The sequence below is a fragment of the Equus caballus genome, chromosome 4 (genome assembly GCF_041296265.1).
Source record: "Equus caballus isolate H_3958 breed thoroughbred chromosome 4, TB-T2T, whole genome shotgun sequence".
Taxonomy (NCBI): Eukaryota; Metazoa; Chordata; class Mammalia; order Perissodactyla; family Equidae; genus Equus; species Equus caballus.
The window spans coordinates 87578557-87594371 of NC_091687.1; the positions used below are offsets into that span (position 1 = coordinate 87578557).

The following is a 15815-nucleotide window of genomic DNA, read 5'->3' on the forward strand; positions in this document are numbered from 1 at the left end:
CACCCTACTCGCAGGCTGTGGCGAGGCAAATAGCGCTCCGTCTGAGACACGCCCTTCTGTGCACAGAAAATACTGGGTTGAGGATGGACTCATGGCGCGTCCAGAGCATCCCCAAAGACCGCAGTGCCGGGTCCTCCTCACAGCTCTCTGGAGCGAGCGCACTCCGTGTAGCCTTGGGACAGACTCCTCATAACTAGGGGACGCAACCCGCGGGTGCCAACCTGAGACCACCGCCCTGAGCCTTGGAACGGGGGCTCTCGGCGGGCCAGGTCGGAGTGGGATGGGAGCAGACCTCCCACTCTGGGTGGGGACGCCGGGCGCATGGCGGCCTGCTCCCGCTACCCCGGGGCTTCCAGGGTGCCCTCGGGTGTGAGCGCCGCGGAGGCAGCCCGGCGGAGCCGCGGGTGGGGGCCGCTCAGCCGGGCGCCCCGCAGAGCTGGCTGCGCGGGCCTCGCCGTCGGCGCGCCTCGGGCCAGCGAGGGTGCGGTCCGTGCCCCTCACCGCCGCCGGTCCCCGGGGGCTCCCCGCGGCGCGAGAGGCCCGTCCTGGCACCACAGCCGCGCCGGGGCCTCCGGCGGAACTCGAGGATTTCTCGCTCCTGCCAGCCGCCCCCAAACTTTCGGGCCGTACCCGAGGGTGCGCGCGTAGCGGCTCCTGCGCAGCAGAGTCCCTCCCTCGATGCCCCGGGCCCTGCGCTGCCCGGCGGGGCGGGGCGGGAGCTGGCGCTTGGGGTGCGCCGGGCAGTTGCGCAAGTTGTGCTCGGGCAGCTATAAGAGGGGCGGTCAGGCATGGAGCCCCGGACGAATCGCGGTGCCAGCAGCTGCGAGGTAAGGCCCAGGCGCGCTCCTTTCTCCTTCCCCGCCGGTCTTTCTTGGCAGGCTATAGCACCCCACCCACCCCAGCCCCCGGGGAAACTGAGGCGGGCGAGGGGCAGGGCGAATGGCTTGGTTCTGGACTATGGTAGCTTTGCACCAGAGGGAAGGCGGCTGGGAGCCGGGGAGCGTTGGATTCGAGGCTGAGCTGTGCCCATGTCCACGGGGCAGGAATCTGCTCACGTAGCCAGCCAGGGCCCCAGGAGACTTCAAGAGCCGCCAGCCCGGCCGCTGAGATGCTTTAGAAATTGCCTTGAGGGCATCCTCAAAGATCAGGTACCCTGCCCCTATCTGGGGGGTAAAGTTGGGAGTTTGGGGACCACGATAGGAGCCTTCAGTTTTTGAGGACTGGATATAGCCCTGCTCTGCTGATGAGAATTCAGGCATTATTTTCCAGCTGGGGGTCCTGACCTCTGAATGAGAGGGGCTTATAAGGCTGGGGCCTAGGACCAGGATGAAGGTGGAGTAGACGTGGGGAGAAAAACTGTCAGGAAGAACCCAAATCTCCCAGAGAAACTGTGCTGGGTCTCACCACTTCTGGTCTCAAAGCCGTGCAAATTGCCTTCTACAATGGATAAAATAGGGTTTCCCTGGGGTGACAGAACAGCAGGTCATGGGAAAGGCCTGTTACATTTCTCACTGTTGCTACCGCTGTAGCCAAGAGCACCAAATAACACTCTGCTGGCAGGTGGGCCCCAGGTGAGATCCACCAGGCCTGCCTCCTCTCCTGCTTGGTTTAGATTTCATTGTGGGTGTGGTCACCTTTACACTCCAGTGTCTATAGCTTAAAGGTAGTGGCACTTTAGAAAAGTGACTCTTTAAATACAGTTAGATCCAAGTGTGACAAGTGGCCTGGTTGTCATTTGAGAATAGCCGCTTTGGAGAAACAAGATGATTACTTTCTGCTGGCGGGGTGGTCTTCTGGGGAGGCGGGGCAGAGGGCAAGGACTTGAAAGCACTGCCCCCTGGATCACAAGTGGATGACTCCCCTTTGTGAGAATTGACCTCTATCAGCTCCCTTTGTTTGTTCTGTAGGGTTCTGGGGTGGCAGCATCAGCTGGGGCTGGTGGGAGAGAGCGTTCCCAATCTCTTTCCCACCCGGGTGGTCTGCAGAACCATAGTTGCTCCCAGTCTGACTGCCTCATGAGCTGAAAGGCCGTGCTGGTCATTTCTCTCATTTAGGTAAAGGGGACAGGCAAGAGAAAAACAGTAGATGTTTTTAGGTTCTTTCCTTTTCAAGCAATTGTGGACATTGGGCTGAGGGAAACGTTTCCATGTTGGCCAAAGGAGCGTCCTTCTCATATTTTGGACATCTCATGCCCAAAATAACTCTTCTTGGCATTTTAGGGAAATATTTCCCCTCTGCTCCGTTCCAGGAAATGGCTCCAAGTGCCAAGGAGATAGCCAGGGAAATTGCAATGAATTCCTGCCCGTTAGCTCCAGGCAGATGCCTCTTGTGTCTGAGTGGCCCATGCAGGGTGTAGAGGTGGCCACTTGGGAGAGCTCTCCTCACAGAACCCCGGTCATTGTCCCTGCTTCAGCCTAGATGTCACCCAAGGGAACGTGGAGGTCAGGGAGAGAGAACGGGCTCTGGGGAGGTAGAATCCTTGAACAGCATGCATGTAATTTAAAGGAAAATCAAGCCAAATTTCTCTCGTAATCAGTCAATCAGTAGGCCCTGTGTGGTGGCACCTCTGTTCTGGCCTGCCAGCTGAGAGCCTCAAAATTCTCCTTTGTCCACACGGTTGTCTCAGAGAAATAGAAAGAGATTGTTTCTGCTTAAAAACAGTACCGGATGCCTGGGCTCATGGAATCCTTTATCCTTCATCCATGTGTGATAACAAATGTGCCTTGCTTCTCAGCAAACTGCATTTTACAGCCTTTCCTGCCCTGTTTGTCAACTCTCTGGCAGTGAGTCTTTGATCGGTGTCAATGCTGACCTCTTACCGATCCCATAGAAGATTTCATCCCCATCTGTGCACACATTGCGTTCATTCTCTGGGGTGCCTCAGGCTGGAGGGTGCCAAGGAAGAGGGGGGAAGCCACAAGGAAGATAGGCGGGGCAGAGCAGAGGTCTCTGAGAAGGGCAGGAGGCCCAGAACACAGCAGCAAGAGCCAGGCTGATGAGTGGGACCAAGGCAGGGAGTTAAGATGGAGGAGAACTCAGGAAGCTGAAGGGAATCAGGGCCCATGTGGTGGCAGAGGACACATATGAGGTACAGGAAGCCGACCAAGGTCCCCATGAAAGACACAGGAATTGAAACCTACTTATCCCTGATGGGATAGGATATAAGAGTAGTTTCTGGTGAACAGAAAGAATATAACCCCCTACACCCACTTTCTGGCTACCAGTTAAGTATGTTAACATGATTTCTCAAACGAGCCTCTTGGTTGCAAATAAGAGAAAAGCACTCATGCTGGCTCAGTGTTTTTCAAACTGTGTATTGCAACCAACATTTAAAAAACAGAACAGAGACTCTCAAGAATGCATCACCCATAGCAAGGGTGAATTTACTTCTTGACACTTGTTTCCCTTACACGTGTACATCTATATGTCTCCCAGATGAAAAGTATGTTCAGGAAGTTGACAGTACTCAAGTGAGTATATGTGGAAAAGAGTATCTCAGACTGGAGGCTTAGGATAGGGAGGACCCAGAAGCAACAAGGTCAGGAGCCAGAAAGAAGGTCAGGAAGGAGCACAGGTAGTGACAGTAACTACTTCTCGGTGGCTGGATGGACCCTGGTCTCTCTCAGCTACTCCATGCACTAGAGGCCAACTATGGCTACCCCAGAGCTTCTGAGCCCTCAACAGAGAGAACTGGGCTCTCAGAAGCCCTACTTTAAATTCCTGGGAGAGATGCTAACTGACCCATTCAGGGATTGGAGGAGGAAGGGACAAGGAATGGGAGGAGAAAAGAGTACAGTCTCTTGCCTACCACTGGTCACGCAAACATGGCCTCCAGGGCTGGGGTGTGTGTGTCTGTCTGTCTGTCTGTCTGTGTCTGTGTCTGTGTGCAACCACGAGGTCCCTCCTACACAAAGAATCCAGGCCGGGACATTCTAGCTCTCCAGCCTCACATGCTCTACCCTTCTAACATATTGAATTCTCCCAAAGCCCACCATGTTTTTCCCCAGCTCCACACTGTCCCCTTGGCCTGGAATGCTCTGCTTGCCCTCTTTCCCCAGGGAGCTCCTGTCTTTCAGGTCTCGGTTCAAATATTGCCTCCTTTGCAAAGCTGTCCTCACCTCCCCAGAGTCACCCCCATCCTCTATGCTCCCCTAGTTCTATGCTCCTTCCCTCATAACATTTACCAGTTTGTGTCACCTGTTTAAGCTTCTATTTCACTGGGTTCTGAGTAACTTGAAGGACCAGGACCCAATCTTCTCTGTCTCTATGTATCCTTTGTCCTTTCCCCATCCCCAAGTCCCTTCCGACTTGAGGTTATGGAGGGAGGAAGGACGGAAGGGTGAGAGGGAAGAAGAGGAGGAGCCCGCAGGAAGGATTTCTGCAGGGAGAGGCCTTAGACTAGCCAAAGCTTTTCCTCATAATTGAAAGCCACCACCACATTACCCGAATTTAATTCACACTAGCAAACCAAAGATTATCAGAGAGAGGGGTGGAGAAAACCTAATGGCTGGAGAAGAGAAGAAGGAAGAGAGAAGGGTATGCTGGGTCTTGCTAACATCTGGTACTTTCAACCAGGAGAAGAGGAGAAGGTTGGCTAGCTCAAGTCTAGCAGCCTGCACCAGGGAATGCCTCTGTGACCAGGAGCTTGCCCCACCTTCCCCCACTGCTGTCATTAGAAGGCTGTGGGCAAGCCTGACCTTGCCCAGCAAACCCTCTAGCCTGGATCTAGAGAAGTGCCCCCCTACCTTGACATAGAGGCCCCCCACTTGGTCTGCCTCATCCCCAAGGACTGGGGGTGGGGGTGGGGGGTGGTGAGGGAGCTCCTGTCTGGAGGGTGCCGCTTCACCGAATAGGAGGCTAGCTTGTCTGTGGAGAAGGCTGAGGTGGGGAGATGGTGGGGGACAGCATAGAACTACCAAGTGGGGAAGGGGTGGGGAGTCAACGAAGGATGAGTAAAGGTGCGGCTCGCCCCCAGGACCCAGGTGAAGTCAGAGAGCTGAAAATTGTGGTGGGGCCAGCACGGTTACGTGAGCCTCTCTTGCTGGCCCCAAGCCTGTTTTCTGTGATTACATTTCATTATCCAGTGCTGCCCTGGAGGGCTCCATTTTCTGGTTTTTCTCTTTTCTTCTCCAGTGCGCCATGGCAGGGGATGATGGTAGACATGATGGGCAGTGGCAGGGTCTTAATTAAAGGAGAAGGAAGGCAGCCTGAGGCAAAAGCCAGTGAGCAGGTGGTCCAGAGGATGAGAAGAGGAGAGTGGCAGGGGGGCCAGCAGAGCGGAGGGCAGCGCCGGGAGGCAGGCCCAGCAGGCAGTGTGCACACAGGCCCATTGGCCCGCCTGCCCTCCCCCCTTGGTACCCCTCTCCAGGCTCTGCTTGAACAACGGTCAGGGGAAAATGAGAGACAGGCTGTTTCGTCAACATTTAGCGGTTCATCTTAGAAAATAACAGCTCCTAAATGTTTAAAACCACTTTGGAAACTTCTAGAGAGAAAAGGTTTTACAGCCCAGGCAGATGGCTGACAGCTGCCTTTCTCCCTCCCCGTTCCTCCCTCCTCAGCTCTCTCCACTCACTCCCGCCAGCAGCTCCAACCAGCACTCCTGGGTCTACCTCTGCAGCCTTTTTTTCTGAATTGAGACCCTCAATCCCAACTGTCAGCTGGACAGGTCCACCTGAGATCCTACCAGGACTAGCAAATCAGCACCTTTCAAACCCTCGTTCCCAGACATCTCTGAGTGCCTTTGCCAATTTTCATCTCCATTCTTCTTGTCACCTGGGCTGAAAGTATTTGCCTGGGAGTGGTCAGAGCTCCTCACTTCCACAGAAGGAAGCCCAGCCTCTACCTGGCGTTCAGCCCAACCCCTCACCTCCTCCTCGCCCGTCACGTCTGCTGTGCCAGCTGTGAGCCACCAACTCCGGAGCCACCAGTGTTCTTTGGTCTCTTCACCCTCTGCTAGGGCTGACCTGGCCCCCACCTTCACAAACCCAATTCCTCCCCATTCTCCAGGCCCTTATCAAATGCCATCTCCTCCGAGATGCCTCCTTGATTCCTTAGCTGGAAACAACAGTGATAACAGCTCACATGTATCGGGGATGGCCACGTGCCAGGCACAGAGCTGGCACTTTACATGCATTATCCCATTTCATCCACGTAACAGCCACAGGTGGGAATTATGATTTGTATCAACCCCATTTTATAACTAAGGAAACTGAGTCTCAGAGAAGTTAGCGAACTTTCCCAAGGGCCTATACTTCCTACTCAAACATAGTCCTGCTGAACTCTAGAGCTCATAATTTTATGCATGACTTGCTCCCCTGAGTTACCCAAGGCAATTTATCTGTTTAAATGTTCTTCCTTGTGTTGTAGTTAATTAGGTAAGTTCTTAAATCAGTTTTTTAAGAGCACAGTTTTGTTCGTTACTCTTAGTTTTAACAAATAATATATGTAAGTAGTCGACAGCATCAAATACCGTGGTATTCTACCTGGGCTTCCTGGGGAAACCACTCTTCCGCCTGGCCCTCCCCACTCCTGATTCCCAGTTTCCTGTGGCTCCGTGTCTCTTTTACCGCTGTACCTGGCCCACAGTGGGTGATTAACGCATGTTAACTGTCAACCATCAAATACACATTGAGTAACTATTACATGTCAGGTGCTGCTCAATGAAGTTGTAGGTGCTGTCTTGAATTATCCCTCCCTCCCCGGTCCCTAAACGCTGCTCTTACCAGCCATCCCCCCACCTTCATGGGCCACGGCCAGGCCTCACCAGGTACTGACACTCAGGTGAACCAAGGAATACCTGATGCCCACTCTTTTCTGTTGCCCATGTCTGGGTGTATAAATTGGTTAGCACTGGGTTTGCCTGCATTTAGCAGAGACCCAAAATAACAGTGGCTTCATCAAGAAAGAGGTTATGACTCTCACCTACACAGCACAAGTCCAGAGATAGGCAGTCCAAGGCCAGTATGGCATCTCAGCTCCCCGAAGTACTCAGGGACCTGGGCTCCTCCAGCTCCTTACTCTTCCATTCATAAAGTGAGGCCTGTGTCCTCATGATGCAAAATGCGCCAGAATGCCAGCTACTACATCCACAGTTCAAACCTCGGAATGAAGGAAAGGATGAAAAAGGAAGAAGCAAAGGCACACAACACGAGAGCTGCCACGTGGCACTTCTGCTTTTATTTAATTGGCCAGAATTTAGTCTCATGGCCATACCTAGTTGGGAGGAGCTGGGAATGTAGTATTTATTCTGGATGGCCACATCCTTGTCTAAACTTAGATGTTCCGTTGCTTGGGAAGAAGGGAAGAGGATGTATTGGAGATAACTAGCAGGCAGCCTCTACTGAAAGGGTTAGGTGTGTTGATGTGTATGTGTGAGCATGTGTGTTATATGTCATGTGTGTTGGTGGGCCAGGTTCTCGCCATCACTTTGATCTCAGATGGAGCTATTACGAGTTCTCTCGGCAGCCCCCCCATGGGGCTCCGCTAAACCTGGCCTCTCCCCTTTGGCAGACTTTCTTGGCACCAGCTTCTCAATCCCACATTTCAAGGAACTGCAATATATTCTCAGCATCCACTGAGGCATATTATCAGTGGTGGTAGAGGGGGCTTGTAAAACTGTTGTTCCATTCAAGTATTACAGGGTGGCCATTATGTGAGAGCGACTATGACCAGAGTTAATCTGGTAATAAATTCTCTTGGGAAGGAGGGTGTCATTAACCCATGAATTCTAGAAAAGGATATCACTCAATCTTGTGCTGCAGAGGAAAGACCCAGAAATACAAGGAACCCTGTTGAGATGGCCCCGGGGAGGCAACAAGTCAGTTACTGGATTCAGGGTTGGCTACAGGTAGTGTTGCCTGAGCGTTTCAAGCCCTCCCCAGTAATCATACAATTCAAAAATATCGGACATTACTCCCAACACTTCAGCCCACGCACTCAATGGGCAGCGGCTTTACTGGTTCATCTCATTTACCCTTTTGAGCCAGGTGGTGTTGTGAGTTCCATTTTACTGATGGGAACGGATGCTTTAGGGAAGTTAAGTGTCTTCGTTCAGAAACACACAGCTGATGTGGGTAGAGCCTGCTGCTGAAGCCTCAGGGCCTAATCATTATTTTTCCACCTTTGCTGGGGTTTCATGGAATCCTACTGGCAGGTTAGCACTATTTAACTCCATTCCGCAAGCATTTGGTGGAAATGTTCAGTCAGGTAATAAGTAGTTAATAGGAAGAGTTTTAACTTTTAAGAGAAAAAACAAGCACAAAAACATCTGAAGTGCCCCATCCCGAACTCCTTAGTATTTTTCATATTTGAAGTTGATATGGGGGTACAATCTTAAAGCTTAATCCTAGAGCAGGTATTAGTTCCCAAGAGCCATGGTCCCAGGAGGTGCCCTGGGGTGGGCATTGGGGTGCTGTGTAACTCAGGCTTTGCCTTAAAGGCTGGAGAAACTGGGGGTCGGGTGGAGTGGGTGGAAAGCATCCCAGCCCTTCCGATTTAGGCAGAATCCCCGGATTCTGCCACTTACCTGTTTGCATTTGGGCAAGTTAACACATATACTTGAGCCTCATTTTTCCCCTTCTAAAAAATTCAGACAAAAAATATACCTTTGATCAAGCATTATAAATAATATATAAGCAGACTGCTTATTTCTATCATATTGCCAGAATATGGATTATACCAATCTTGCCACCTATGGACAGAAAATGTATTACTTGTTTTTTATTAAGACCCAGATGAGGCAGAACACAAAAAGCAGAGATTAACTTTTTTGCCATCTCCAGAACCTTCATGCTAATATTTACTTATATTTGATTATTATTTCAGGCCCATCCATACATACTTAGCATGGATCATTGGCCACAGACTCTCATACATTTAATTTTATTACCTTTTGCCTCATGTATCTCATTAAAACTTTGCTGCTTAATCAAGGATCTGCATATTATTAATGTTACAATTCATGGTTTCATGACTTTAAAGTTTTAAATATTCTGGGTGAACGTGTCATATATTCTCTCTTGCCTCTACACCTTTGCAGCAGCTGCTTTCTTGGCCATCATGGCAACCACTTTCTACTCTTACTAACCCCTGCTCAGTCTTTAATACTCAGCTCAGGTGACACCTCTTCCAGGAAGCCCTCCTTGTACTCCCATGATATCTTCTACTTGTCCTTCTTGCAAAGCTCTTTTTTCCTGTATTGGAATGGTCTGTTTACCCATTTCTCTCTCCAATTAAACTGTAAGCAACTTGAGAACATCTGTTGTTCACTATTGTATCCTTGGTGCCTAGCACTGTATCTGACATATTATCAGACCTCCCATAAGTGCTGGTTGGATTCATGCTCCCAGTGGGAGAGAAGGGAAGTAATAAAGCCAGTGATAAACGCCATTGTGGAGATATCAGCAGGCCACTGGGAGAGTAATGGAGAGGACAAGTAACAAAATCTCTAATAATAGGGTGGTAATAGAGTACATTTCACAAAACCTTTAAAGCTCTTTCACGTGCATTATCTAACTTAATCCTCGTAGAAGCCTAGAGATAGGTATATTGCAGGGGAGGAAGGTAGAGTTTTTAGCGGCTGTGTGATGCCCCTGAAGTCATGCAGCTAGTAAAGGGCTGGATTCAAACCACACCCAGTCTCTTGCTTAAAGCACACAGTGGGTCACATCATCATCACAATATCCCTTTGCTCACGCCCTGGCTTCCTGCTCTGTGGTCTACAGCACACCTCAGTGTGGTTTTATTGATCAGGCCTTGCCTCTCCCCAGGAGAATGCATTTTATTAATGTATTTCTAGATAATGAATTGTCTTTGACTCTGAGGAGATGATAGCCAGGGCAGAAAGCCTGCTATCTTTATCCACATCTGATAATGAGGTTGGTAATGGCGTACGGGTGTTTTCTGAGATATCAGCGACTTGCAATGTATGGTTCCTTCTGTTTTCAGGCCCAAGAAGCACATCCTGGAAGGAAAATGCACTGTGGACCCCTGTGCCAATTCCTGTGGCTTTGGCCCTATCTGTTCTTCATTGAAGCTGTGCCCATCCGAAAAGTCCAGGATGACACCAAAACCCTCATCAAGACGATTGTCACCAGGATCAATGACATTTCACACACGGTAGGGAGGGTTTGGGGACACTGGGACCCCACATAGAGTGCCTACGGGGACACTGAGACCTGAGAGGTTAGCTGAGGCTTGTGCAGCAACATGGAAGGGCCATGGGGGCCTTGACTCCTCCTACTGCATGAGCAGCTGCCTCTTCTCTTCCTCTCCCCTCCATCTCCTGCTGCCTCCTTCCTCTCCTTCCTCCCCGACTTGAATCGTAGGATTTGCTTCCTTGAATCCTAGTGCCTAGAACCAGAGGAGCCATAAAGGTCCTTGTGTTCCATTGGCAGGTGACCAGACCCCCAGTAGCATCTGCTCGGGCCTCTATCCCATCTCTAGAATGTGCTTGTCAGTAGGCGGTCTTCCTAGTTGTAGCTGAACTCTGGCCCTGTGCAGCTTCCCCCTGTTACTGTTAGTCCTGCCTGTCAAGGCCACACAGAAGAGCAAGTCTACCCTCTTTCACATACAACCCTCTGCGTGTCTGCAAACAGTTATCAACACCCCCTGGGTCTTTGCTCTGGGGCCAACAAAGCTAGACCTTCGGCCCTTTCCCAGGTGGGGTCTGTATTTGGAATTAGGGAGACTAAGTGTGAATCTTCACACTTCTGTTCTCTATCTGTAAAACCTTAATCTGGATCCTCACTGTCTTTAAGCCTTGGTTTCATCATCTAGATAGTGAGACTATCATAGGGTCTTCACGAGGTTGCTATGAGATTAAATTCGATAAAGCAGGTGAAAACACGTCCCCTGCCCCCACACACCCTTCAGAACTAGAAGAGAGTGTGCCCTCATTAAAGGTTTGCAGTTGTGTCTTTTAGTAGCCCCCAGCCTTAAAAGCCTGCTTGTTTGCCCTGCATGGAGCAATCTGGAGACTTCCATGTCTCCTGACCACTGAGGATGTCTGACAGTGGCCACGGGCAGCCAGGAAGAAGTTAGGTGGCCAGAAGCAGGGACAGGTCAGAACTAGAAACGAGTCTTGGGCATTTCATAGAGTGAAACCCTTAAGTCTCCTTGCTTTCAAAATAGTCATTCAAAGGCTGCACGTGATAGATCCAGAGTGTCCCGACCTCGTGGTGCAGGGAGTGAGTGCTGCGGGCAGCGGGGGAGGGGGCTTCCCCTCCTGGTAACCAGGGTTAGTGAAGCAGAGGAGTGAGGTGGGGCACTTGCTGGGGATGGAGCCTTGACCCCTAAGGGGGTGAGACTTGGTGGAGAACCTGATTGGGAGGGAGGAGTCCACAGGGGGTGGAAGGCAATGAGGACAGCTGGGGAGAGGGCACTATAGAGGACCTCAGGTGCCTGAGGAAGAGACTAAACTAAGAAATAGGGAGTTGGGGCTGGTTCTATAGCAGAGGCCATCTGGAGAAGGAAATGGCCTGAGAAGTTTGGTTTCGAAGTGGAGGGCAGGGTGGTTTGGGAAGGACAGGAAGACAGAAGTCCAGGAGACCAGCTTGAAGGCTTGGCAGCCACCTGGGCACAAGAAGTAAGGGCCTAGGCCAGGTTGGTGCAGAAGGGGAAAAGGAGGCAACCAAGAGAGTAAGGTCCCGCACACATGGGAAAGGCTGAGGGCTTTGCAGAATTCTCTTCTCTCCGCCTTGCTGAGCTCTTGCTCTCCCCCTTCCTCCTGCACAGCAGTCAGTCTCCTCCAAACAGAGGGTCACTGGTTTGGACTTCATTCCTGGGCTTCACCCTGTCCTGAGTTTGTCCAAGATGGACCAGACATTGGCAATCTACCAACAGATCCTTACAAGTCTGCCTTCCAGAAATGTGATCCAGATATCTAATGACCTGGAGAACCTCCGGGACCTTCTCCACCTGCTGGCCTCCTCCAAGAGTTGCCCCTTGCCCCAGGCCAGGGGTCTGGAGACCTTGGCGAGCCTGGGCGGTGTCCTGGAAGCTTCACTCTACTCCACAGAGGTGGTAGCCCTGAGCAGGCTGCAGGGGTCTCTGCAGGACATGCTGCAGCAGCTGGACCTCAGCCCTGGGTGCTGAGGTCCTGAAGGCCTCTCTTCCCTCAAGGACCAAAGTCGATGGAAGAAACCTGGGCTTCCAGGTGTCTCCAGGAGAAGAGAGCCCGTGTGGACATCCTTTATCCAGGACTCCTGTCCATTTCTCTCTCGCTCCTCTAAGCCACACTTCCAAAGGCATAAGACGCCAAGGCACGTTGCTTGAAACCAAAGATATAAATACCCGATTCCATGCTCACCCATCCAGCAAACAGTAGACTGGATCTGGGATTCTCACAAAAGTCTCCTCTCTGTCTACCTCCCCTCTCACTGCACGCTTCAGTGTGACCCGGGATGATTTCAGGAGGTGGGCTGCAGAGCCTTTGGACGATCCAGCGAGGTTCCATCTGAGGATTCTGGGGAGCATCATGAAGGCTACGTCCACACATAGCTGGAAACTCCCAAGCAACCCAAATTGGAAACACTTATTTATTTATTATGCATTTATTCTGGATGGATTTGAAGCCAAACATTGGCTTTTCCAGGCTCTTTGGGGTTGGCCAGGATTAGAGATGCTCCTGGGGTGCTGTTTCCAATCCCATCAATGGGCCTGGCCAAGGCAAACCCATTTTGAGTGACCTAAGGGCTCTCAAGTTATTTCTCTCATAACTGGCTTTGTTTCTACTGTGACTTTGAATGACGGTGTTTGCAATGGCATTGCCCTAAGCGGATCTCCAAGGGCCAGGTTAATTTAAAAAGAAGAAGATGAATTTTGCCAAGTATACTGTATAGCTGTGTGCACCTGGAGATAGGAAATGTGTTGACGGGAGAGGGAAGGATCCAGAATGTATTTTCTGAATAATATTTGTGTGATGGGCTCTTTGGATGAGGTGAAGTCATTTTCTCATCTTCTGCAGCCACTTAGTGTGGTTTTCATGAAAATAAAGAGATGGAGGTGACTCCTTCATAGGAGTTGTGGGGTTTTGCCCGCTGCCCATGGAGGAGTGGGGCTGAAGCCACTGTTTGTTAGGAAAGTGGTGAGCTCTGGCCTTCTCTGACTGCTAGAGTATGGTCTTTCTTATCAGAGAGTGAAGGTCCTGAACTGGAGAGGGTGATTGACAGGGCAGGGGCCCTTGGTTTGGCCCTCTGAATGGTCCAGGTTTGATCCCACACTGGGTTTATGACATAGCAGTGTCCCTTTTGGGGTTTACGTGCCCAGTTGTGGTTCTCATCTGACTGGCTCACCCAAAGGAAGGGGCCATGTTTCCCACCCATTTGGGGAGGATTTTTATTTCAGTGGAAAGGCGAAATCCATAGGAGGTCTGTGGGCTTTAGCAGATGGTCCCAAGACCTGGGAGCACTGCTGAGTGAGTGCCAGGATCCCAGGCCACGCGGCCAGATTCACCCTTCCCAGCAGAGGTCATGTTCAGAAAGGATGAACAAGAACGCTTGGGCTTTCCACCATCTTGCCACCATAATGCAGCCATCACACTGTGGGTGATGGGTCTGTCCAAGAAAATTTGAACCAAAGCAATCAACTTTAAGACTGAGCACCTACTTTGTGCTCAGCCCCAATTGGTGCTACAGGCTAGAGAAGCTCACCAAATAAACGTTCAAAGCCAGCCAAGCCCTCAGGGGCCTTGCATTACAGATGGTAAAAAACCCACTCACCAGCATGCAAAGGCTGCCTTTTCACCTTGGCAACTGAGCTGCTGAAACACCATGCGACCTTCAGCAGGTGGGAAATGCTGAGCTGCGGTGGCAGTGCCCAGGGGGCCCGCAGACTAACCCTGCTTGCATTTGGTAGCATTTTTACTTTTCAGGGCACATCAGCCTCTACTGTGTAGCCACATCCTTTTGAAGCAGAATAGCTGAGAATTTAAAATGAGAAAATATCTAAGACCATAACAGCAGACAGGTGGCAGGACCAGGACTAGAACCCAGGTCGTCTGACCGCCAGAGTATTCCTCAAGCCAGGTAATACTCTCTGAAGGTTTGAACAGGGTTGGGCAAGGCAGACCAGGAATGCTTTCTGGAAGAGAGGGATTTCGAGGTCCTGGATTTTGCAGGAGGTGAGGGAAGTGAATTGCCTGGAGGGAGGAGGCTGTTTTGTTTGAATCTTTGGTGTGCTGAGACGCCAGTATGAAGGAGTGAGGAGCCAGTGACAAAGAAAGACAGAGAAAGGGAAGATAGGATGGAAAGGGACGTGTTGAAAAAGTCTTGGGGAGCAAAGAAGTTTGATATTGAAAAGGTTAAGAGTCAAAAGTTCTAGAGCAGAGACTCATGTGAGGGAGAGTCAGACCTGCTCCGGAAAATATGAGCTAGATAACCACGGCCGCCTAGTCAGGCTGGCGTGTTCTAAGCCTTTTGCTCACAAAACCTGGCTTATGGCTCATTCCCAGAGTGTGAAAATTCCAAAAGGTAAATGATTGTCTTTTTTTGTAACTTAAAAAAAAATCCGAATAAACTACCTTTGCCCCCTGGTCTTTGTTTTCTGTCGCCTTTTGTGGAGGGGCTTCTGATGAGCTGTTTGTGTGTGACAGGGCAAGGCCTGGCTGGCCTCCATCCATTGCTGGGGTCAGCTCTGCCCGGGCTTGGCCACAGCCAGCCACCATTTATTCAGGCTAAAGGACTCCCCCAAAGCACAGAGCTGGCAACGTGAGCACATTCTGCGCCAGAGTCAGTGTGGGTCTGCTAATCAACCTTAAGAAGCACCAAATTATTTAAAAAACAAAAACAACAACAAAAACCCCAAGTAAGCAAGCAAACAAACAAAAGCTTCTAACCCAATAACAGACCCAGCCAGGTGCATAGACTTGAAAAGACAGGACTTCTCTTGTTGCAGGCACAGACCACAGCCATCCCTGTAGGACAGTTGGGACCTGGTAGTTTCCCCCCAAGTCCCGGGGAGGCCTCGGGGACTGGCCCATCCAAGACAATCACTTCCATGGGTGATTTCAAGGACCTCTGTCCCTCCGAATAGGTTGCTGACTGTTCTGGGCATTAAATGACCCAGTACAGTGTCTGGCTACAGTAGATGTAAGTGAACCTCTTTCCCTTCACATCACAATTAGCAACAGGCTTTAAATGTCAGTGATCCAGATCCACATGGGTGCAAACTCACCTTCAGTACCGATGACAGAGGCCCATCCTTTTCGGCATACTAACTTGGGTGGGGGAGGAAGGGGGAACCAAGCTCCTAAATGAGGGGAGACCAAAGAAGAGGGGCAGTCAGATGTGGCTGGAGCAACCTAAGTGGGTCACTTGGCAGCTCAGGGAAGTGGCTGACCTCTGTACCAGTCAAGGCAATAAGTATATTGACCCATAATTTTTTGGGCAATGTTGCTAAGAAGTCCAGGCCATGACCCATCTCTTTCCTCTGCACTTGTCCCCAGGGACTCAGAAGATGGCAGTGCCATGATCCACCCCAGTCTCTGCCTGCCTGAGGTGGGAAACAGGGGCTCGGGGACGATGTGTTTGCCTCTTGGTGGCCATCTGGGACTGTCTGAGTTGTCTTGTTTCTGAGCAGTCACAAGCTGGAGAAGCCCCACTTCTGACAGTAGCTTGGGAAGCTAGCCCACAGTAACAGGGCCCTCAGAGCAGAGGCTTGGAGACGTCATTCCCTCCTCTGTGAGGTGACTTCCAGGGTCAATGTGAAGGGCATGTTCTTCACGTTGTCCTTCCAGATCCTTTTCTATCCTCAGGCATTCTCTTGTGCTCCCCTGAGGCAGCAGCTCACATCTGCCAAACAGCTGGCAGAGTCTGGGG

General features: G+C 51.0%; 1 protein-coding gene across 2 annotated transcripts; it reads left to right on the forward strand.

The window, feature by feature from the left end:
• Window positions 1-626: 626 nt before the first annotated feature.
• Window positions 627-14531, forward strand: LEP (leptin). Of its 2 annotated transcripts, XM_070264144.1 has the most exons (3): window positions 627-827; window positions 9946-10116; window positions 11734-14531. In XM_070264144.1, exons 1-3 carry the CDS (start codon window positions 789-791, stop codon window positions 12091-12093), a joined length of 570 nt encoding a protein of 189 aa, XP_070120245.1. In that variant the 5' UTR covers window positions 627-788; the 3' UTR covers window positions 12094-14531. The 2 variants fall into 2 exon arrangements, with proteins under 2 accessions (XP_070120245.1, NP_001157452.1); NM_001163980.1 differs by lacking the exon at window positions 627-827 and having other exon boundaries at window positions 9973-10116; window positions 11734-12093.
• Window positions 14532-15815: the final 1284 nt, after the last annotated feature.